This window comes from Euprymna scolopes, chromosome 33, assembly GCF_053919585.1.
Source record: "Euprymna scolopes isolate OS-2025 chromosome 33, ASM5391958v1, whole genome shotgun sequence".
Classification (NCBI taxonomy): domain Eukaryota; kingdom Metazoa; phylum Mollusca; class Cephalopoda; order Sepiida; family Sepiolidae; genus Euprymna; species Euprymna scolopes.
The window spans coordinates 61,521,846-61,548,464 of NC_136514.1; the positions used below are offsets into that span (position 1 = coordinate 61,521,846).

At 32.2% G+C, this 26,619-nt stretch overlaps 1 protein-coding gene across 4 annotated transcripts in view; it reads left to right on the forward strand.

The window, feature by feature from the left end:
- LOC145258255 (uncharacterized) overlaps positions 1-26,619 on the forward strand; it is a 231,701-nt gene that overhangs the window by 186,600 nt on the left and 18,482 nt on the right. For all 4 annotated transcript variants that reach the window (XM_080116233.1, XM_080116235.1, XM_080116234.1 and 1 more), the window contains one exon: positions 13,603-13,895. In XM_080116233.1, the coding sequence (XP_079972359.1) occupies positions 13,603-13,895 (293 nt within the window). The remainder of the gene's footprint in view (positions 1-13,602; positions 13,896-26,619) is intronic.

Below are 26,619 nucleotides of genomic sequence, written 5' to 3' on the forward strand. Positions count from 1 at the left end.
GTTGACTTTGTTGACTGGTTCGAGTCATACGATCAGCAATAATTATTACTATCTGAATTGGTGATGGTTTAAGCATTGGACAAAATTATATATATATATATATATATATATATATATATATATATATATATATATATATATATATATATATATATAGGTTCGAATTAAACATACAGTTTAATAATTAAAAAAAAATCAAATTGTTTGTCTCATATCAGTAAGTTTTCGGTCAATTGGATTTTGCTTATGATATTATATAATATAATGTGGTACAAACTAGTTTGAGAATAAGTGAAACATATCAATTTTGAAAGCTTTTGTCTAAAACAACTAATATATCACAATGCAATGTATAGAAAATAGGAATATCTAAAGAAAACATAGAACTATGGACAGAACAGACAGCTAAACGAGACAGATGAGAAGTCTAAATAAAGTTTTAACCTACACAAATGTCTGAGCAGCCCCGCCGTTATTTCCCAGTAGAAGTGCTGAAGTGATTCAAAATAAAATCTTCTGATAACGAAAGTACAACATGGGAGAATGGGGTAATTTAACCCAGACAGCAACAGTGCCGTTGTCAGACTGATTGCCGAAGATGTATCATCGACTATTCACTTATTGTTTCATAAGACTCCATTTCATTTTAATCGTGATTAAACCGTTGTAGTAGATGTGATAGACGCAGACGTCATGATTGACATCACTGATATGAACTATTATCATACTCTCACCCAATGTCATAGCAAATTATGGCCCTTTTTCGGGAATAAATACATTTTATTTTTTTTATAAGTAAATACATTTACTCTGATTTATACTATGAAATATTTAACCCGTATCCGAGTTAGATTGTTCGGAAAAATAAAAGGGAAATTTCTAAAGAAAGTTAAAAATGAATAGTAAAAAACTAAAATATAAACTTTGTGTTTTATTGTCGTACGCGCCCTTGCTTTTTTCATCTCCCTCTCCCTCACATACTTTCTCTCTTTCTCTCTACAACTACGTGTTAAAACATACTATATGAAATATGTAGATATTTGATCATCTAATTAAAGTTCTAATGGGTGTCAATGTGTGTTTTAATGTGTGTTGTGCGTGTGTACACGTAAATGTTTCTTGTACACAGATATTCTGCCAGTGTTTTACTGCACGCTTGTGCGTATATTTCCTGTTTAGAATTCATGAATGAACTGGGTGTGACCGTTTTTCTATAAGTATAGGCGGGGAGTTATGTCTGATGTGACATCTGAAGTATATAAATAAATAAACTAGAATGGTTGGGGGTATCAATGGTGAAAGGTTATGACGTTGTCAACATGAGACGCTGAGCGAAAGTGACACTTCCTCTTAAGGAAATAAACCATGACAGTTCTATTTCTTTACGGCTTGCAACATTTGTTAAAACCATAAAATTTACTTTCATTTATATTCGAGCAAAAACAATGCAATCGACGGCTATTTATAAAGTTTGAACATTCTTTTGTAATGTATCACGTATCTTTGATAGAAATCTATTGTAATTTAAAAAAATAATAGTACACATTTAAATGACATATAAAGTTTGAGAAATGTTTTTATTATTTATCTTATAATATTAAATCAGTATTGCATATATATATATATATATATATATATATATATATATATAGGAAAATGGAATATTAAAATTACAAATAAATCACAACAAGCATTAATTTATTATCAATGTTTTTAAACAATAGTTATGCATACAATAAAACAATACAAATAGATGTGTGTAGGGTATTTTCTTGTCACTATATATATACATATATATATATATATATATATATATATAGAGAGAGAGAGAGAGATAGATATATGGTGGTTTTCCATCGGATCCGAAGATGGCGTTTGTGTTATGCATCTCATCTGTGCACACGGAGGTGGCTCTGCAGCCCCAGTCTAGACGCACATTGGGGGTACTGGAAGTAAGTTGTGATCACCGCTTATGCTGCTCTATGGTGTCTCTCTCTGGCAGCAGTGAGTTTCTGGCTACGAGCCTCTTCAAAGTTGGCAACAGCCTTGTGAGTTGAGCCTCGCCATTTTGGTCTGTCCATAGCATGTCTCTCTAGGTCTCCCGGTTTGATCCTGCCATTTGATTCCCAGGATGGAGCGGAAAGCTCGCATGTGGAAGAGCCCCAGTTTCTTTATATGGCTGCGGTACTGTGTCCACGTCTCACAACCATGGAGCAGGGAGGAAAGGACCACATCATTGTAGACCTTCAGCTTCGTAGATAGGCGGATGTTGTATTCATTGAGCACTCGATTGTGAAGTCTTCCCAGTACCTGACTTGTCTTGCTGATTTTGGTGTCAATTTCTCTGTCCAAGGAGCCATCACAAGATATGGTGCTTCCCAAATATTTGAAGTGATTAACGTTGGCAAGTGGTGTGTCGTCAATGGTGATGGTGGGAGGAGGAGGGTTCGAGTATGGTGCAGATTGGTGGAGCACCTCCCTCTTTCCAAAACTGATTGTCAAGTCGAAGAGCTTGGATGCCCCAGAGAAGCGATCCAGCATCTGCTGCAAGTCTTGTTCTGTATGGGCCACTAGTGCATAGTCATCGGCAAAGAGAACCTCTTGGATGGGAGTTTTCAAGCTTTTTGTCTTTGCTGTGAGTCTCCGTAAGTCGAAGAGGGAGCCATCCAAGCGGTAACGAATGTAGACACACCTTGCAAATCCTGGACAGCATGGGACAGCATACAGGTGAAAAAGATGTTGAAAAGGATAGGAGCTAATACGCAACCCTGCTTCATACCATTGCTGACAGTGAAAGTGTCTGTGATATTACCATTTGAGTCATGCCATCGTGGAAGAGCCTGATCATTAACACAAACTTTGGAGGACATCCGATGCACTCAAGGACTGTCCAAAGTGTCTCTCTGTTGACGGTGTCAAAAGCTTTGGTCAGGTTGATGAATACAGAGTAGAGAGGTTTTTTTCTGTTCAATGCACTTCTATTGAAGCTGTCTTAAAGCAAAGATTATGTCCAAAGTACTCCTGCCAGGCCCGAAGCCGCACTGTGCCTCAGGGAGTGTCTGTTCAGAAACTGTACTGAGTCTGTTAAGAATGACCCGTACAAAGATCTTTCCGGCAATCGAGAGGAGGGAGATGCCCCTGTAGTTCCCACAGTCCGACTTACTTCCTTTGTTCTCATAGAGGGAGACGATTAGGGCGTCGCGAAAATCGTCTGGCATTATTTCTTCTTTCCAGACAGTTAGAAGGACGTCACAGAAGGCATCAAGAGCATTGGGGCTTACTGCCTTGTAGATCTCAGCAGGGACGCCATCCTTTCCCGAGGTTATTCTGGTGGATCGCTTTCTTGATCTCTTCGATGGTAGGGAGGTTTGTGAGTGAATCCTCTATGGGTTGTTGGGGGATATGATTCAGAGCCTCTGAATCAACTGATGAGGGCCTGTTTAGCAAGTGCTGAAATGTTCCTGCCAGCGTCTGCTGAAACCATCCTGGCCCTTGATGAGCGTCTTCCTGTCTGACGACAGTAGTGGAGCACTGCCGGGTGCAGAGGGGTCGAAAACAGATTTCAATGAGATGAAATTTTGTTTGATGTTATAAGTATAGTGCTGGATTTCAGTTGCTTTTTTCTGCCACCACTGATCCTGCATTACTCGGCGATTGGTCTGAACTTTAGCCTGGAGGGCCTTGAACTTCTCATGCTTGGAGATGGATGACGGGTCATTTAGCCATTCTATGTCAGCCTTGTTCTTGATATATATGGCTTCTCTGATCACTTTGTCGTTCTCATTGGACCAGTCTTCATGGGTTCTGGTCTTTGCTCCAAGGACTTCCATCGCAGTCTCATTTACTGCTTTCTTGAAAGAGGTCCATTTCTCTGTGCTGCCTTCAGTGGTCACACGATCTTGGAGTTTCTCATCTAGCACTTGTTGGAATCGTGCCTCATATGATGTGTCGTTAAGCCTGGCAACATTGTAGGAAGGCCTAACAGTTTGTAGTGTCAGTACAGCTCTGACCAATCTGTGGCCAGTCCAGACCTCAGCGCCTCTCATGGCACGGGTATCACGGATGTCCTTGATGTCTCGTTGGTGGACGATGATGAAGTCAATCATGTGCCAGGGTCTTGACCTTGGGGGCATCCAGGTGGTTTTATACTTGTCTGCCATTCTGAACAAAGTGTTGGTGATGCAAAGAATGTGCTCTGCATACTTGCTGAGAAGGAGCAGACCATTGTCATTGATCTTGCCTACTCTGTGTCTGTCCAGAACGCCTTCCCAGCTGCTATAGTCTCTCCCCACCCTTGCATTAAAGTCTCCAAGGATGACTAGTTTGTCGCTTGGTGGGGTTGACCTGATGACTTGGTCAAACTGTTCGTAAAACTTCTCCTTGGCATCATCTGGGTTTGCGAGTGTAGGGGCGTAATCGTTGATGCTTGTGAGATGTCTGATCCTGCTGAGAGGGATGCGCAGTTTCATGAGGCGCTCGTTGATTCCAACTGGTAGCGCAGGCATGTTCTTCAGCAAAGCTGTCCTGATGGCAAACCCGACACCATGAATCCAGTCTTCTGTTTGCGGCTTTCCTTTCCAGAAGAAGGTGTATCCACCTCTCTCTTCTCTCACAGATCCCTCGCCAGCGATCCAGGTCTCGCTAAGTGCCACTATATCTATATGGTAACGCTGGGGTTCCCTTGCGATGAGCGCTATTCTTCTTTCAGGTCTTGAGGAAGTAAGTTTATCCAACAAAGTTCGAATATTCCATGTCCCGATGATAATTTTTTCTGTGTTTTTGTTGTTCGACCGCTATGTGGATGAGTCTGTCAACCGCAGTATGCTACCCAGACACTAGAATGGCAAGCATTTGTTGGGGTACCTTTTCTAACCCTCTCCCTCATGTGCGGATGGGCAGTGCTATCCTAAAGAGGCTACCCAATCGCCCACAGGTGCTGCCGAACTCTCATGTTGCCTTTCAGGGAAAAGAGCGACCACTTGTCCATGGTCCGCCTACGTGTAGGTTTGTGACTACAACTGCCAGTGTTCACCCACACCTGTTGCTTTCGCCACGTGCCCATCGCCGCAGGACTTGAAGAGTGTGCCTTAGACAGATCGGTAATCGGTGATGAGTTGCAAAACAGACCTGTGCGTGAAGGTTTTATAGTGAGAAGGCCAGTGCACTCTCGGCCTGGGAAGTCTTGATCCAGTGGCACGGAGAACCGGTACGACGGGAGACTGACAAACTGCAGTAGATAACCAGGATGTCACATCCTGGTCTAGGTGCTGCAACGACACTTGTTGCCACCGCCTTCACAACCGTTGGTTCTTCATATGAACTCTTCCGCTTGTTCCGCCGGGAGTCAGGCTTTGGATGCAGTAGGCCTGAAACAGCCCGATTCTAGTTCACCGGAGATTTGTGGCCCGACGGCTACTCTCAGCTCGCTTAGCAAGCTCGCCAAAGCCAGTATTCAGGGTGTAGCCGCTGTTGCGTGCGTCAGCTACGGCGAGCCACAAATGATAGCTGAGTGCCAGTGGCAGATGGGCTGTCCTACGAAGAAAACATGGCGAACCCCCTACGAAAGGTACTAACCACTCCCTGAACACCCCATATATATATATATATATATATATATATATATATATATATATATATATATATATATATATATATATGGGGTGTATATATATTATCAAAAGTACCCGTCGTTGACTGGGTTTAAAAACAGCCTACAGAAAATGGACTTTGATTTATGAAAGTATGATAGGTTATGAAAAGGAAGGGCTGTAAAGAGATAGCTTCGAATTTGGGGGTATCAAAACCAAAACAAAATATGATGAAAGTAAAAATAAAATAGATAAACCCCATAATTTATTACACCATACTTGTTCACACTGAAACACTTATCACAATATTCTGTGGATCTATATTAAAAAAAAAACGTGTTAAACTTTGTGACATATTTCCATTCTATGGAGGTCAGGCGCGAACGAACATCCCATAATTTTATTATACCATATTTCTTCAAACTGAAACATAATTATCAAAGTATACTTATGCAGATAGATATGAAAAGTCTTTATTAAAGTTTGTGCCTATTTCCAATTGTATTATACCATCCCTATTTAAGTTAAAACATACTTATCAAAGTATTATTATGTACATCTATATCAAAAACACTTGTAAACGGTTTTTTTTTAATTTTTAAATTTTTTATTTCCATACTTTGTGAACCAGGCCTGCACGCATACCTCACAATTTTAATGAATCATCATTATGCCAGATCAAACATACTAATTCCTGTGTCTCGATACATCTATCATTATATGTGATCAGTTTTCTATAATAGTCAACCATATAGAAGCCTATTCGCGACCAGACACACACAGGCGTTCAGCTTTATATTATAGATATATATACAAACACTATTGTGTATTATTTATATTAAGTCACAGTGATCCATTTCAATGGAAATGTGTGATGTATTACACATACAAATTTAACTTCTATTCGTTTATTTATTTTAACAGAAAACCGAAACTAATACAACTAAAATACTTATTACCTAAAACCTTTTATTGTTTAGATCGCTTTAGTTGATTTGTTGAAGAGCAAATCAGGCCCTTCGGATTTTGTTTATTGCTGTAAAAACAATTTTGATGTTACATACTTCAGTGTCTATCTTTAATTGAACATGAGTTGTTAATTTACCTATTTCTGTGAGAAATATCGAATTTATAACGTCTCTAATGGTATTACTGTGTAACATTCCCTTAATACACTGTTAATTGCATATGATAATATATACTACTAGAAGGACCCGTGTACCGGCGCTTCCGGTGTAAGCTTGTCCCCCCCCCACCTAAAAAACCCAAAAAACAATTAAACTATGGTTTTAAGTGGGAGCCTATTATAATAGCGGGCAATGGCGGTCATTGCCAAAATGAATATACCGTGCCGAAGTAACAATGTTAGTATCTATAAACTCATTCTTAACACGGGGATTTGATTATGCGCTGTTCTTTAACCTAACGTGTTAAGCAAAAGTAGGATAGTATGGCCCATTAGATAGCAATTGTTACCATCAGCTTGCAATGTATAATAAAATATTAGAATGAGCTAAAAATCAATTATAACCCAGTGCAGTTATTCCGGAGGAAACATTGTGTTACGAGGAAAAGAAACAACCAAAAAAATTGCGGCGAACCTGAACAATGATTCCCGTAGCCTTTAAATTTTATACAATTTTTTCAAGGTATTTTAGTAATGTGAAAGCTAATCGTATAATCTGATAAGCGCCGTAGAAATTTATGAAAAATTTAAAATTCAAACCATTATCACCAACAAATATAATTCACATTAACAAAGTATTTTTTGTGGAAAATGCACTACGGGATTCCTTCCTAGTTTACTATTTCCTTGGTCATCTTTAAGTATTTTTTTTTATAAACGTTTCCCATAAATCGTTTAGATAAGTAATCAAATTGCGTTCATTACATACATTTTTTTATCTCTTTTCATATTATGCACTATTTAACTGAAAATCTATTCATCTCATTAACCCCCGTCGTCTAGCGGTTTTCGTCTTGATACGCTCTGGCTCATTAATAACTGACATAAAAAGAAAACAATGATATTGTATTTTACACTCTACGTACAATAACGACTTATGATAGCCTTGAAAATGACAACCGACTAAATACAATCAAACATTGGGTACTTGTCAAGAATTCTCTCTATATTAAAAATATGTATCCGTTACGGAAAGAAAATATGGTATTCCAAAAATTATGTACATTGATCAAATAGTATTTTTAACTAAGCAAATAAAATTTTTGTGGAAGCAAAGAGGAAGTGTCTTACTTTGCCATTTTGAATTCATCACTGCTTATCTGCCGTTAACCACTTCTCCAGAAATAAAGAAAAAATGAATATTGTAATTAGTACGATTTATTATTCCTCGCTAAAATCTGTAAAAATATTTTTTATACAAAAAATAATTATTCCTCGCTAAAATCTGTAAAAATATTTTTTATACAAAAAATAATTATTCCTCGCTAAAATCTGTAAAAATATTTTTTATACAAAAAATAATTATTCCTCGCTAAAATCTGTAAAAATATTTTTTATACAAAAAATAATTATTCCTCGCTAAAATCTGTAAAAATATTTTTTATACAAAAAATAATTATTCCTCGCTAAAATCTGTAAAAATATTTTTTATACAAAAAATAATTATTCCTCGCTAAAATCTGTAAAAATATTTTTTATACAAAAAATAATTATTCCTCGCTAAAATCTGTAAAAATATTTTTTATACAAAAAATAATTATTCCTCGCTAAAATCTGTAAAAATATTTTTTATACAAAAAATAATTATTCCTCGCTAAAATCTGTAAAAATATTTTTTATACAAAAAATAATTATTCCTCGCTAAAATCTGTAAAAATATTTTTTATACAAAAAATAATTATTCCTCGCTAAAATCTGTAAAATATTTTTTATACAAAAAATAATTATTCCTCGCTAAAATCTGTAAAAATATTTTTTATACAAAAAATAATTATTCCTCGCTAAAATCTGTAAAAATATTTTTTATACAAAAAATAATTATTCCTCGCTAAAATCTGTAAAAATATTTTTTATACAAAAAATAATTATTCCTCGCTAAAATCTGTAAAAATATTTTTTATACAAAAAATAATTATTCCTCGCTAAAATCTGTAAAAATATTTTTTATACAAAAAATAATTATTCCTCGCTAAAATCTGTAAAATATTTTTTATACAAAAAATAATTATTCCTCGCTAAAATCTGTAAAAATATTTTTTATACAAAAAATAATTATTCCTCGCTAAAATCTGTAAAAATATTTTTTATACAAAAAATAATTATTCCTCGCTAAAATCTGTAAAAATATTTTTTATACAAAAAATAATTATTCCTCGCTAAAATCTGTAAAAATATTTTTTATACAAAAAATAATTATTCCTCGCTAAAATCTGTAAAAATATTTTTTATACAAAAAATAATTATTCCTCGCTAAAATCTGTAAAAATATTTTTTATACAAAAAATAATTATTCCTCGCTAAAATCTGTAAAAATATTTTTTATACAAAAAATAATTATTCCTCGCTAAAATCTGTAAAAATATTTTTTATACAAAAAATAATTATTCCTCGCTAAAATCTGTAAAAATATTTTTTATACAAAAAATAATTATTCCTCGCTAAAATCTGTAAAAATATTTTTTATACAAAAAATAATTATTCCTCGCTAAAATCTGTAAAAATATTTTTTATACAAAAAATAATTATTCCTCGCTAAAATCTGTAAAAATATTTTTTATACAAAAAATAATTATTCCTCACTAAAATCTGTAAAAATATTTTTTATACAAAAAATAATTATTCCTCGCTAAAATCTGTAAAAATATTTTTTATACAAAAAATAATTATTCCTCGCTAAAATCTGTAAAAATATTTTTTATACAAAAAATAATTACTTGATCAATTTACTTGATTTTTGGAATATCTTTTCGATCCATAACGGTTACGTACATCATAAATATTTTTCTGTATTCATTTTTTTTTAATATAAAAGGAATTCTGGACAAGCGGCAAACACTGTTTTTTCTAATATGTCATTCATTAGACCTAGAAAATAAACGGAAATAAACTCGATGCTTTAAAGCCGAACTCTGAAGCTGAATGCAAATAGTAAAATCTCGTTACGATACAAATAATCCAAGTTTACTCTTTTTTCTGACCGGAAATACTTTGAGCCTATTATCTCGAACTTGACATTTACAATACAATTAAAAATCTTTATCCTGGAGTGGCCTCTTGGCCTTGATAATGTGGTGATGCCTGTGTAAAAAAATAAGAAAAATACTTTTTTTAGGATAGATTTTAAACTCTCCCGACTTAAGGTTACTAATAGTACAACTTAAAAGGTTATGGAAACACAAAAAAAAAGATATATTCCAAAAGTTTTATTTAAAAATTTGCATTTTTATTAAATTAAGCTTTTTACACATTATCAAAATTATAAGACCAGAGACAAAAATTATAAGACCAAGGGTATAAATTGTTAGATTTATGGTAATTTCAATATTGTTAGATCAGTTAGAGATTAGCAATGACTGTGTAAAGATGTTACCATGCCTAAAGCAATAAAACTAACCGAAGTTGAGCTCTCTTTAAGTCTAGGATTCCATAAGTAAGGTTTGTCACAGCGAGCGATGGCAGTTAAGGTAAATCGCAGTAAAACTGTTATTTGCAACTTTCTAAAGAATACTGAGAATTATAGAAAAGCAAAATACCTTGGTAGCCCCTGCCTCCCCCAAAAAAATTTTTCCTGAATGTAGTAGGAGAATAAGACGGATTGTTATGAATAACAGAGGACTTTCTCCTAGTAAAATTAAGGAGGTTACAGATGCTGATTGCAGTCCAATAACAATCAGACGACACTTACAACACAAAGGCATGGTAAACAAAAAGCGTAAATAAATTCCCCGATTGCTTCCACGTCACAATTCGGAGAGCTTAAGATTTGGTGATGAATACCAAACCTCGGACGTTGAGAAGTGGAAGAAAGTCATGTTTTCTAATGAGAAAAAAATTAATTTAGATGGTCCTGATGGCTTCCAGCGATATTGGCATGACAAAAAAAATGCCTCGTCATGTTTACGGCACTTGCATATAATTTAACAAGGCATTTTCATATGTAAAGAATATTGTAAAATACTGCATTTAAAATGTGTAATGTGTCCACAAAAAACGTGAAATTTAAGATTTAAATTTAAAACAGAAAACTAGCATCAGCAAATGTTCCACGACATAAACTTAATAATCAGAAATAATCAGAGAATAAAAGAGAGCAAAGGCAAATATAACCAATGACGCTGCCTCAGAGCCGATATTTCTGATTTTTGTGAACTGAAATAATGCCTAAGTTTCAACCTGATGAGGTTTACTGTTTGAGCTTACTATTGCATCGGGTTCAATTATAAATTAAATAGATCACACAACACAATCGCTGTTGATGGAAGCTTGAAACTGTTTTTTTTTCAACTCATTCAAAGCTCAACTGGATCAAAGGATCACATAAAACATTTCTTTTAACATCTGTTGTTTAGTGTGTATCAACTATGTTTATGTTATCAATAAATGTTTTCCATTTCCTACAATTTTATATGTCCATGTACATAATTGGTATGAATTGATATTTTATATTATCTTTCTCTCTTTCTCTCTTTCTCTTTCTATATATATATATATGTGTGTGTGTGTGTGTGTATATATATATATATGTATGTGCGTATGCATATTTTATCTAATACATAATCTGATATAGCGTTTCAAAATCAGGCCTAAATAGCAATGTATGTGCCAAACATGTACTTGCTTCAGACTATCATTAATTTCATCCATTATGTTATAATCCGAATACAATTTCATTGTAATTTTACTGATATTAACTGGGTTGAGAAAGACGTTTGTTAGAACGATGCAATTCTCCTTTATGACTTAAACAGAAACATCCGCTCATAAAATAATAACATAATTCTTCATTCTTTATATGTGTCCAATGTCAGATGTAAGAGAAATCATCATTTTTTTCATTAAATGTTCTCCTCTATATATCTCCAAGTTACTTTGTAGCATATAACTACGTATCATAAACGCTCTTCCAAAGCATGCTTACTGTAATGGATGAAATCTTAAGGATAAAAATGGCGGTTCACTATTACTGAATAGCGGACCACCGTCGTCAACTTCGCACCAGATAGTCATTAATTTCGTTTTTTTTATACATGGCAAATATCTGTCATAGTCGAAGGCTTAGTTCCCGATTGATATATTTGTTGTTTTAAAGATGCATATGTGTAATTATTTAACTAGTTTGCATATACTAATCATTCCATTTTATCTGAGATTGTTCATATTTAAATTTTTCATAATAAATATACAACAATTTCTACACTAATTCAAAGCAGATTCATTTTTTAGATATCAGCAATTGACGAAACAGTTTCGAGAGTTATAAAACTCGGAGGGTCATAGTTAAAATATTTCATTGTTATTTCGATCTTATTAGTTTTCCTTCTTTTGTTTTACAAAAATTCGGGAAGGCGATATTAAGAAACAAATCATAACATTCAACTTTTTGCTTTGCAAAATATCTTATTCTTCTGCAAAATTCAATATTTAATAAAATGTTATAGTTTTTCGACCATAAAGGGAAGGTAATTGTGTGGAATTACAATAAATTATTTCCATTAAATTTTTCAAACATCACCATATATTATTATGCAATTTTATTCTTGTTTGTACGTGTTTTTGTCACACAATATTTCTATTAATAATCGATTATTCTTTAAATTCAGTAACGCATTTGCATTGCGTTTGGATTAAACACTGTTTAAATCCTGAATATTATACTTTACTTGAGCGCAATTTTAATCATATTCCTATTGTAATCATATTCCTATGTCGAAATTCAGAATCCCAAATTGGATTATATAAAGAGCTCATATAAGAATTCACTTGATATTCTTGAAATCCACATAAAAGTGCAAATATTTAACAAGATGCACGGGTAAACTTTCCGAGGTTACATCAGCCAAAACGTTGTGAGAATAAAACCTACGATTAGTACTGGCGTTAGAATAATATAAATAATAGCCATTATCAATCAACATCAAAATAATTCTGAAATTCACTAACAATACAGTGCTAAAGCAGATGCCGTTAATAATAATAATAATAATAATAATAATGATGATGATGATGATAACAACAACAATCATGATAATAATATTAATATCAGACGATTATCGTTAATTTCTGTAAATGAATATATCATTATGTGCAAACATTAAAAACAGATTGCTACAATAATATTAAAGTATGAATAAATCCCGACCAAAGAAGCCTATATATATATATATATATATATATATATATATATATATATATATATATATATATATATATATGTATATATACATATGTATATGCATATATATATATATATATATATATATATATATATATATATATATATATATAACGATAGATAGATGGGTAGATAGGTAGATGTTATTTATTTGTTTTTGTTTTTGTGATACGTTTTGAATTAATTCAATTATTTTTACCTAAATGCGAGTTGGGAATATTTTTTCCTTTTCACTAATTGGGTATCCCTAAATGGCGTTTTTTTTTTTAAATATAATTATCCACTGACACATGTTTCGTCGGCTACAACTCATCAGAGTGACTGAATCTAGATTCAGACACTCTGATGAGTCGTAGACGACGAAACACGTGTAAGTGGCCAATTAGATTTTAAAAACAAATATGTATTAGTAGGATCTCCTCATTCAAATTAATTTATTTCAAAATATTGTCTCCTGATCAGTTTTGCTTTTATTTTGTCGAAAACTAATAATTAACACTAAATATTCAGACACACATTTACATGGAGGAATCTTCTGCCTTATATATAGTTAGATATAACTATTCTGCTGCAGCAACTTATAAAAGTGTAAAATATTATGTCCATTACTTGACCACTTTATTATATTTTCGTTATTTGACTTTGTATATTTTCAGGTTACGATTTGGTCGATCCCGCCGACCGCAAAAAGATTCGCCGGACCTTACCAATGTGTACATAGGTCCCTGGGAGTTACGAGATCTGGTCAGTCTAGAAGGAGCTCTCACGTCTGGTCACAGTGTGAGGTATACTGTTAACTTGACCAATTGCTTCTTGATGTCAGGAAGTGTAATTGATCGTCTCTCTTTTGGAGATTACGTCAATACCTATGAAGTCTACAAAGATCTCGTCTCACAAGAGATCACAAGATTGGAGTTTTCGCATCGAAAACTCATCCACGGAGATCATGGTAAGTGTTTATGTAAGCGTCATCAGTTTACATATTGGTATATATTGGTAGATTGGTGAAAATGTTCTCGTGATACTTTTCTCAGGTTTGTTATATATATATATATATATATATATATATATATATATATATACATACATATATATATATACATACATATATATATATTTCTGTAGAAATATATTTTCTTATTATATATACACTTATTTAAGAAGTTCAATGTCATTACAGAGCAATATAGAGAATAAATGACAAAAAGTTATATTCCAAAATTCATGATGTTGACCATCTTATAATTTATTCCTTTAATTCAGTTGACTTATACAATTCTTGACAGTATCTGCTCCGTAGCGCAAAATCAATCACTTAATTATTATATCAATCAGTGAATATGTTATCCCGTTAACTGATCAAAAGGAATAGCAACAATCAATCCGTCAAAAGGAATTGAAATGTTATATGACATGGTAAAAATCCGAAAATTGGAAGAGAATCTGCAGATACATTTATTTTTTCCATTACGCCATATTGAATTTTTATCAAACAAAGACATTTATCCCAACTATTTGTATTAACTATTTTAATTAATTCATGACTCATATACCAAAATGTTCTGTTTAATAATTAGCAAATTTATTTATTCTAAGTTGTGTATACATACTTATGAAAATAATATCAACAAATTATAAACTATTATACATGTTTTTATATACGAAACTAAACTAAACTAAAAAATCGATTGATCATTTCGGTCAGTTATCATAACTAATCAATTGATCCGAACTGAAAATCATACATAATTCAAATCTATTAGATATTACGATAAAACTTATCAATCCTTACAATTATAATTTTTAAAATCATACAATCCGAAAACTATACTTACGTTTTGTTAAGTTTAAAAATAATCTGAAACTCCTTTATATCGTAATTGGCAATAATAAAATTTACCTAATAAAGTGAGGCAGATTTACCTCCCTTGGAACATATATATATATATATATATATATATATATATATATATATATATATGAAATAAAATGGTGGAAGGACCTGGATACTAAACGTTTCGCCCGATTTATGCGGGCTTCTTCAACAGGGATGGTCATTATCACCTCCTATTCTTATTTTTAGACACCATCTTTTAAGTTACTACGTTATTTTATCCCAATTCAATTATTTCTAATTTAAAAAAAAAAAATCTTTCGTAATCTCGTGTCATTTTATTTATTTAATCTATCACCGCTATATTTCCAAACACAATTTTTTAAAAAAATCTCTACGATATTTTAACTTTTAGACGTAATCCACCACACTAATTTACTCTAATTATTTTTTTCTCCCATAAAATGTATATATATGTATATATGATATCTAATTTACATAAGGAAAACACGTTGCTCTCCCCCATCATTATATATAGCCCCAATCCTCCGACTCTCTAGTCAATGACCATCCCTGTTGAAGAAGCCCGCATAAATCGAGCGAAACGTTGAGTATCCAGGCCCTTCCACCTCCATTTTATTTCATATCGTCGGATTTAATCCAGCTCAACAATCATATATATATATATATATATAGATATAGATATATATATGTATACATATATATATATATATATATATATACATATATATATATATACTACAATAGAGAATTCTAGCATGAAAAGTAATATGGTTAAGCTTAAACATGGAAAAGTAAAGGACTAGTTGTTAAAACTGGAAAATAAAAGGACAAGATAATCTACTAAAAATATAATAAATTCATAACTTAAAATATTACCGCATAAACAATTGATTATATAATGTTATAAAGTGAATGAAAGAATTCTTAATTCTGCAATTTTTTAAGTTTAAATTTATATTTTTACTAGAATATCTTGTCCTTTTCTTTTCTAGTTTTAACAACTAATCCTTTACTTTTCCATGTTTAAGCTTAACCATATTAGTTTTTATGCTCGCATATTTCTATTGTAATTCAAGATTTTTCAGGCTTCCAGTAAATTCCCTTGTTCTTTGTCTAATTTAATATTATTTTTTGCCCCCATAAACATAAATACACATATGTAATAACAATGTGCGGCACTCGCCTGCTTTCAATAAAATCCCTTTAATTATCCCCCTTTCATTCTTTCAATTCTCTCTGTTTCACTTGTTACTTCTCTTTTCGCAAGAGCAGTTAAGTGGTAGCAACACTAGTCGCTGAAGCGATGTGGTTCTATGGAAACCAGTCATAAAAACGTCGCTCAGCTCCTTACGTTTTTTACGATTTTGAACACCAGAAAATTCATCATGACTTTTATTTTACTGAAAAAAACTTTATATTTTTTTTACAATATAGCCGAGAAGGTTATATATAAACTGTAATAATTGTTTTCAATTTAGTCGAAAAATGAGTAAGCGGTGAAGGTTTAAACCATATATATAAACAATACCGTGTTTTAATGATACACACACACACACACACACACACACACACACACACACACACACACATATATATATATATATATATATAGATTTGTATATATATATATTTATGCATATGTATATTTATGTATAGGTATATTTACGACGGGCGTGAAATAAGTAATGCCTCTGACCCACTTCAGTTGTTTGATCTAGCTGAAATTTTGCATGTGCAATGATTTATATCTCTATGGGTTATGTGACAAATTACAGCTCTGAACTAATTGTGGTTTCTGTTTTACAGGTGTTTGAACTGAGTCAGGTGTGAAATGGAGCCTGTTGAATGTCGAGCAGTGATCCGGTATTTGTATTTTAAAGGACGCACACCACAGGAGATTTTTGATGAAATAAAAGAAACTTATGGTGATAATGCCTTATCATATAACCTTGTAAAACGCTGGCATCGTGAATACAAACATGGCCGGAAGTCTGTGGAAACAGCTCTCAGACCTGGTCGCCCCCTTCCTGCCATTGATGCAGCATCTGTCCGTCAAGTTGAGGTTGCCATTTTGGAAGATCGGCGCATTACTATTTGCCAAATAGCCCAAGATGTCAAGATTAGTACAGGGTGTGTGGAAACTATCATTCGTGACTATTTGCATATGCATAAAGTGTCTGCCAGATGGATTCACAGGTTGCTCACACCAGTCCAGAAGCGAGAACGCGTCGAATGCTCTAGGATGAATTTAGAGATGTGCCAAGAAGATCAGTCAAAGTTTTTCAAAAGACTGATTACACAGAGTGAAACCAGTAAATGCAGTGGAAGCGTTTGGACTCACCACCTGCAAAGAAGGTAAGGATGCAGCCCTCCGCTGGTAAGGTCATGCTCAGTCTTCTGGGATCAGGACGGAGTAGTGATGACAGATTTCCTGGCAAAGGGTACCACAATTACAGGAGCCTATTATGCTTCGCTTTTGAGGAAATTAAGGGGAGCTATCAAAATCAAGAGGCGGGGCAAGATCAGCAAAGGTACCCTCCTCCTGCAGGACAACGCTCTGATCCACAACTCGCATGTTGCCAGATCAGAAGCACGGACGTGTGGTTATGTAATCCTTCCCCATCCTCCCTACTCTTCTGACCTTGCACCTTCTGACTTTCACCTCTTCCCAGCCATGAAGTTGTTTTTGAAAGGAATGCACTTCCCAGATGATGACGCTTTGATTTCTGAAGTCACGTCGTGGTTGGAGGACGACCTGGGGTATTCTACAAAAACGGTCTCCAGAGCTGCATCAAACGATGGGAGAAATGCATAACTGAGTGGTTCCTATGTAGAGAAAGACTAATAACTGTGCCAAGTTTCGTTGCTCTCCTCCTATGGAAAGTTGGTCAGGGGCATTACTTATTGCACGCCCCTCGTATGTATATGTATATTTATGTATATGTATATTAATGTATATGTATATATATTTATGTCTATGCATACTTATGTATATGTATATATGTATATTTATGTATATGTATATATATATATTTATGTATATGCATATATATTTATGTATATATATATATATTTATGTATATATATATATTTATGTATATGTATACATATATTTATGTATATGTATATATATGTATGTATATGTATATATATTTATGCATGTGTATATATAAATATGTAATTATATTCATATATATGTATATATCTATTCATATATATGTATATTTTATATATGCATTCTATATATGTATATGTACATTTTCCTATGTGTATATTTATATATGTGTATATATATATGCATGTATATATATGTATGTGTGTGTGGTTGTGTGTGTGTGTGTGTGTGTGTGTAAGAGACGACGAGTTTCAAAAAAAATTTGTTTCTTCATCTTAACTCTATATTCACTTCCTTAGCTAAATGATACATGATTCTTTTTACTGAATATGAAATGTTAAACATAAATAATTAAATTTGAGAAGGTATGCACCCCTTATTACCCTATTTTATTGTCATAATGGTTTCTTTTAATTCATTTTCTCCGATTTTTAGCATATATATTTATTTCCCTTGGGTTACAAAAGCTCTCATGTTCATAACATTTAAATGTAAGATATCCTGCTCCATTGTTATCGGTTATTTCTATTGAATTTATACTTTCAAACGTGAGAGGGAAGTTATTGCGTGCTATATTCCTTTGAGTGTATGAAAAATGAACATATATTAATACAGATATATAATTTCATACGTGCCTGTGTGTTTTTTCGCCACCAGCCTGTGTGTTTTTTTCGCCACCATATTAAACTATTTAACAGCCGTTGCACTCCATTTATAGTCGCCCTTATCCTGTACACAAAAAAAAACAATTAAAACAATTGCCAGCTAATGAGTATAATTGTGGTAATATTAGCTAATGAAATCCAAATTAAAATAATGATATACTTAAGAATTAAACTGAGAATACCGAGTTTTGACGACAAATTGCGAACGGCCTAAAATTACAGATAATAAACTTACGGATAACAACTTAGCCAATACGAATGAAAATAAATCGATTCTTTACAAATACATAAAAATGATGAACTTAAGCGTCCTATAGACAAAATCACCTTCCGTTATCTACTTCGACAGCATCAACTATTTTTAATTCTGTCAGTGATATTTTCTAAATATGCATGCGTGCACTTTTTTAACCCGCACCTTAATTTGAAAGCTTTCTTTTCACACAAGCATGAAGCACTAGAATCTGAGCTCTATCCCTAACTCTACTCCAAACTTAACTGTAATCTATGTGACAACATACCTTTCATCAATTCATCGACCTCTTACTTCCATTTGAAATCTGTCTTTTCAGACACAAAAAAATACACTGAATTATTTCTGAAAAAAGTCTGTGCTATTCAATTAGTCTTTTGGAAACTACACACATCAATGCCCTTTGATGACAGTGTAGATGTGTGTAGATGTGTATGATAATATGTAATGTGTATGATAATGTAATGTGTATGACAATGTAATGTGTACATCATGTAATTTGCATCGTCCACGATGACATTTATGGATCTGCTAACATGTTCATTGAATGTATTTATAAAACAGACTCGCTGGATCAAAACGACGTTACTCGGGAATATTTTTACTTTCAATTTTGTTTCATTTGTTTTTTTAGCTATGTCGATCTTGCTCTTTACCAGAGTCTTCTTCTTTGAAACTTGGATTTGAAAAGTTCAATGCAATTATAACAGTACAATCTGGACAGTTAATCATTAATTGAGTTCGATTCTTATAAAACTGTTGCTAATTGTTTTGAAGGTAATGTTTTTAATCTCTATAAAATTATTGGATGTAAATAAATGCCAATATAAAATGATTTGATAGATGGAGATTTGCTAATAATTTTAAAACCAGAAATAAAATTCTATTCAACAACTTTGAAGAGTAAAAAAGTAAATAATTTATTTCGACTATTAATGCAATGAAATAGTTGACCTCTTTACGAATACACAACAATTTATTTTGATTGATTTAATTTCGTGATTAAATGAATCTTAAATAGAGTTTTTTTAACACATTTGTTAAAAAAAAACTCTGTTGAATTTTGAATTTTAATAAAATGCTGTTTAGACCACAAGAAAAATATACTCAAAATTACGTAGAGGCAAAAAATACACACAGTCACGCAACAAGTGTTCTACACAATTTTGTCAATATAGATATATGAAAATGGAATTCTTAGAAACCTAACTGGCACCACGTTTCCCACCACGGAAAGATATGGGACAATGTCGGAAGGTTGGGAGACAAAGCCTTAAAGGAGACCTTTTAGATATTGTATGGGCATATCGAACTTAACAATGCTGTGGCAATATTTATGCGTGGCGTTTAAGAATATTGTCAAAAATTAAATTTTTGACGATTATATGGAAAAAGGAAAGTTTTCCATTTATGTTAAAAGTTAAACAAATGTGTACAGAAAGTTGCGTGATAGCAAGAAGACTCCAGTGACACGGATCGGATAAGCTTATAAAATCTATTCTTTTTATGCATTATAAAGGTGGTGTACTGGATAGTTTCTCATTCTCTATGCGGAAAATTACTTGAGAGAAAAACTATGTGCGCATTATGTAATTACAAAATTATAAATGAATTGTTAAACCTGTGATAAACTTTGTGATGACCTGATTAATAATGATTTCTACAATCTCATCGACTATAACAGCTTTCATTTTAATGGTAAACGGCTGCAACAATGACAAAAAATGCAGACGAATAATATGATGAATGTTATGACGAACAAACAATTACTTTTGCTATATGTCATCAACATGGCATATATTTAGCAACAAGATAACTTATAATCTGATAAAAATTTATAATTCTTTAGTCATAGATGGCTTATTAGTAGCGTTACGTTACGACTTAATAATATTGTTACGTAATGTAAAAATAGCGTTAAAAGTAGACTTGCAAGGCATGCCGAACGAAACCAATGAGAAACGCTATTTTGAATGTCATTAATAATCAAGTTACCAATGATAGCGATTTTCAGTGACTCAAATTGCAAACATTTCCAGTAGCTTTTGTGATTAATAAAGAGTATTCTGATTAACTTCAGAATACAATGTACTGCGCCTCTTTTCAGTCCCTATTAAGTTGCCTCTTAACCACAATGTTGGTTTTTAATATGGATAAAACAATTTCCCCAAAAAGGACACTCTGTATTTGGACAATGCTTCAGTCTAGAAGGATCTATACAGAAAAGACGAAGTGCAGTATCAGTTTTCAGTCTTTGTACCATAACTAATATCGTGATTTGCATTGATTTTTCTACTGCAGCTGCTCAGTTGTGAAATCCTTTAAACATACTATGAAAGAATTCTTTCGTTTGAAGTTAACATATTCGATTAAAATAGAACTGACAACATCTAAAGAAATTCAAATTTGACATATTTCCAATGTAATTAAAAATTTAGACACATTTAAATCAAATCCATACATGAGATTCAGTATTCTTTTTTCTTCTGGTAAAATCGGTTGTTTATCGCTTCAAACATTTTCTTACACGTGGGACTATCACATGTGGGACTATTTTCTATCCCCATATATTTACTATAAGACCATGTATAAAATACTGTTGCAATTTTTGGACAAGTAAATCTCTGTATCATTGTAGTTATGTGGTTAAAAAGTATATCCGTAATTTGATTGATTCTAATTTTTTATTTTCTGCACTCATTCTCTCACGGGCATGATGTTGCTAGTCTCAGTCTTTTCTTGTAAATACTGTTATGGCACGTGTTGCGGCCCGTAATTCGGTATTACGTGGAAACAAAATATATTGTAAAAAAAAGGACAAATACATTAAAATAAATAAATACGTCAGTCCGACTGCCAAGTGTGCATAAGGTAGGCGTAACTGGTGTATAACATTGAGAGACATATTCTCCCAGTCTTTATAAGAGAAAGATCTCATTATTATCAGGAATATATTCTTCAGAATTGACTAATTTGTTCCTAGCTTCCTTTGTTTTAGACCGTTCGAATCGTCTGTCTTGTGATCCTCTTTAATTCACTGTTTTGATAACTCCTTCTAATACACCTTCCTTTTACAACAGCTTCTTTCAAAGGACTTCAGGCTTGTCAAATCTCTTCTTGCTGACTGGTTTCTGCCTACTTATTGCGAAGGTCAACAGTTATCTCCCGACTTTGCAATAATTATATTTCGTTCTTATTAGCTCTTTACATCAGTTGGTTTCATGCCCTGTCTAGAGCGATATCCATCAGTTTTTAAAGTTTACTTTCAGAAAATCACACAGACTTTTTGTTCAAACCGGATGAAATATTGTCTTATTTAGTAGACCTTTTAGAATGAACTGAAACATATCAACAAGTTCGTCTTGCATCTAACGAATGCTTTATTTATTCAATGTGTCATATACCGCAAAGCGTTTGAATCCGGGTTTGTATGAACTCAGTGAACTCTTGATGGCAAGAATAGGTTCTACTCAGTACATGTTTTCTACTCTGCATCCCCTTCCTCCCCTCACCCTATCTGTCTTACATCATAAACATATTATTAGAAGAAGATGAAATGAAACAGATGTACCAGTCTTGGCAATAAATCAATGTATTTTTCTCAGACATTAGACAACGTTGCCACCAAAACATATGGTTGACATTCAAAAGGGCATTGTCTCTCTGTTTAAGGAAGTTTTTGGTGATGACCAGAATGGAATTCAATTTTTTTTCTATGTGATGTGAGGGTGTGAGGTCACGAGGAGTTTTAATTCACTTACTTCAACCAATCAGCTTTGATGTTTCGCGTAATGTTATATCCGCGATGTTTATAACGAAAAAAATTCATATGAATAGTAATCTATTTCTTATTGTGTGTCAGCGTTATTCTTGTAAACGTCCCTGAAAGTATGACATACAAAATGCGACATTTGAGTAAATTCCTTATAATTAGTAAGAAGAATGTCCATCTCAAGACAGGTTCAGTACATTTCTCGAAAAGAGCACGATTTTATGTTGTTTTATTTTTCTTTTGTTTTTAGCAAAGATTAAAACTAAGATGTAAATCCATGCGTAGAATATTAATTAAATCTCGTTACATAATTTTCATTCCAAGAAAAATCTAAAATTTTAGGAGTAACGTAAAAATTCTTTAAAGAGAAATTAAATTCAGAGAATCTTGGAGCTAATTTATTGAAAGTTAACTTCATAGACTATGGATCTAATTTATTGAAAGTTAACTTCATAGACTATGGATCTAATTTATTGAAAGTTAACTTCATAGACTATGGATCTAATTTATTGAAAGTTAACTTCATAGACTATGGATCTAATTTATTGTAAACCTGGAATGTTTCAATCTTGAAAATGGATGGTTTTGTCCCTAAACGATCACATAAAATTTAGTTATATAAGCTTATTAGAATGCCATTAGTGCAATATTTAAAAATTCATGCATTAGAAATACACCCTGTATTAAACGTTTCACAAAAATTGGAGGGGTGTAATTTTTAGAAAGGGTTTTTACTCTCTTTATTCAATTTAGTCTAAAACTAATTATTTTTACTCAAAGCAAAACGTCGGATTTAAAAAGTTTGTATAATGAACAAAAAATTAAATTTTTCCATAAAAAAATAGATTCTTAGTATGAGAACCATGGAACAAAAATGTAAACAAATCAAATTGAACTCCGGCAACATTTTTTTTTTTAAACTTCTTCAACAAGATTCGTTCTAAGTTGGTTAGGACATGTTTACACACGTGTTAACCAGCACGTTAAAGTTTACGTCGCAAAGGAAAAAACACAAAGGAATTGGAAAGAAATTCAACTCGTTTAAGTTTCAAGAAAATAACTTTATTCGTCATTCTCCCGATACTTGTGACTTCTCGTTGCGGCTATGCCGCAACTCAAGTCTATAACACGATCGTTACGCTCTCGAACATGATCTCGATCGTGATCCTTGGTCTGTGAACATGTTCTTCTTTTTATATCTTTTAATTTTCTTCCGCAACGCGACATCACTTCACACGCAGCTCAGCTTTTACAAAGTCCGCTTTCTGGTACACATCTACATAAATTTATTATGTCTAGAATATTAGCCACTTTCTTATGTAACTTAGAATGCCATTGTAGACATTTTGTCGTTATAATAAAATCTACATTAATCCTGGGCGTAACATTATCACAATCACAACAACTTTTGACGAGGTAGTTCCTATATTTCCCTCTAAACCTATGGTCCTCTTACCGCTTACACTCATCACCAGGACTATATACACACCTTCAAACCATTTTCCCGGCACTCTTCATAACTGGTTCATAAACTCATATGCATACTATTATCTTTCCCGTTACCGATTACAAAATAATAATATCTGCCTTCAAAATTTCCGGCTTTTCTCATTGGCTGAGAACTGAGAGATCCATTATTCGGGAATAAACAACTTATTCAAAAACCGAACTGCCCAGACCTTTCCAAACACAGCGTCTCTCTCTAAACTTATTCATTTTGTTGAAATATTTAAGGAAAAACGGTTAACCAGGATCTGTTTTGATATTTTGTTCTTTGATTATTATTTTCCCTATGCTAGAGGCTAAATGGTAGAAGCCTTTTCTTTGCGTATTAAACACTAATACTATTACGCAAAGAAAAGGCTTCTACCATTTAGCCATTAGCATAGGGAAAATAATAATCAAAGAACAAAATATCAAAACAGATCCTGGTTAACCGTTTCATGGTTAACCGTTAAATATTTCAACAAAATGAATAAGTTTAGAAAGAGAGAGATAAAAGTGTACATATTTATTTAACGCATTTTTTAAAAGTGTATATATATAGACATTGAACAACCCAACCTTCCCATACGCACACATATGTTTGTCCTTCCCGACATGGGTAGGATTCAAAAACTGTTCTCTTGTTCGTATAATCTATGACTTTTTCTTTTCTTGCATTTTTAATTCAATATCCTGAAGATGTCCTCTGAAATAGGGACGAAACGTTGATTATTTTAATAATTTCATTCGGTTTTTCTATTTTTCTCAAAACATATATATATATATATATATATATATACACGTTTTACTTTTACTCTCTCTCTCTCTCTCTCTCTCTCTGTGTGTGTAGATGAGTCAGGTTACAATAATTTTATGCTAATTTGTGCAGTTGAATGTAACATTTTCTGACATACTTTATTATTAAATTTAATGTGACACTTTTTGCATGGATTTTCCCATCAGAAATCTGTAACATGCGTCATCATATCAAAGCGGCTTCTGTAAAATGAGATTGTGAGATTTCTATTAGCAAGATTTTTTACGTTTTTTTTTTTTTAGTTTTAAGTCCCTCAACAAAGTGTCTTTTATCTGACACTCCTCATAGTTTTTAATTGTTCATTGTATCTTTTATTAAGTTTATTTTGACTTACAGTCTTTTGGCTTAGAAAGCTAAAATTTGCAATGGGACTAGCAATCGAGGGTTTCCGTATAAGAATTTATTCGAATAAAACATTTTGCGTTTAGTTTTAACAAAGCTTATTTCTCTAAACTTTAAATATATTTTTATTATTTAAATATATTGTTATTATTTAAATATATTTTTATTATTTAAATATATTGTTATTATTTAAATATATTGTTATTATTTAAATATATTGTAATTATTTAAATATATTGTTATTATTTTAAACATATTGCTATTATTTAAATATATTGTTATTATTTAAACATATTGTTATTATTTAAATATATTGTTATTATTTAAATATATTGTTATTTAAATATATTTTTATTATTTAAACATATTGTTATTATTTAAATATATTGTTATTATTTAAATATATTTTATTATTTAAATATATTTTTATTATTTAAATATATCACACTTATTTACATATAACTTTTTCATTCGGAATATTAAAGCCCCATTCATATTATTTTGTTACAATATTCTAACCAATCTTGATTCAAAAACGATTATTTTTAACCAACAAAAACGCAATTATCTTCCATGATAATGCGCAGCACTACTGATCAAAAATCTAGTTGGGAAATGTTGCTTCATTTAGCATATTTTCTTGACTTAGTTTCCTCAAGTTATTATTTATTTTCAAGAATTACGTTTTCAAATTTAGATGGTATTAGGTTTACAAGAGCAGATTGAACACAGGTTACTTTCATATTTACCATAAAAACCTAAAACATCTTACAAACAAGGAATTGATAATATTGTTGTTGGATGGAATCGAGTAATAGAGAACACGGTTGTTATTGTTATGAATAAAAGTTTTCGAACAACACAGTTATTTTCTTTTCTATTTTAAAATGAAATTTCAACCCGGCAAAACCTTTTGTACCAACTTGATGTTTTTCATTACTAAGATTTATACATAAGTTTTAAGGCATGAAGGTAATTCGGACACATCAATTAGTTTAGTTAAGCTAATAGTGAGAATAACGTGTATATATATATATACATATATATACATATATATATACATATATATATACCAATATATATATATATATATATATATATATATATATATATATATATATATATATATATATATATATATATATATATACATTTTATTTTTTATTACCGTATCTTTCTGTTAAGTTACATTATTGTTTCAGTTACCCGGCCGTTTTTTTGTCCGCCTGTAAAAGTCTGAGGATGCTACAGACGGCCAGAAAAACGGCCGGGTAGCTGAAACAATAATGTAACTTGACAGAAAGATACGGTAATAAAAAATAAAACGCATATTTGCTCTACAACAGCATTGAGCACTTTCTTCAGG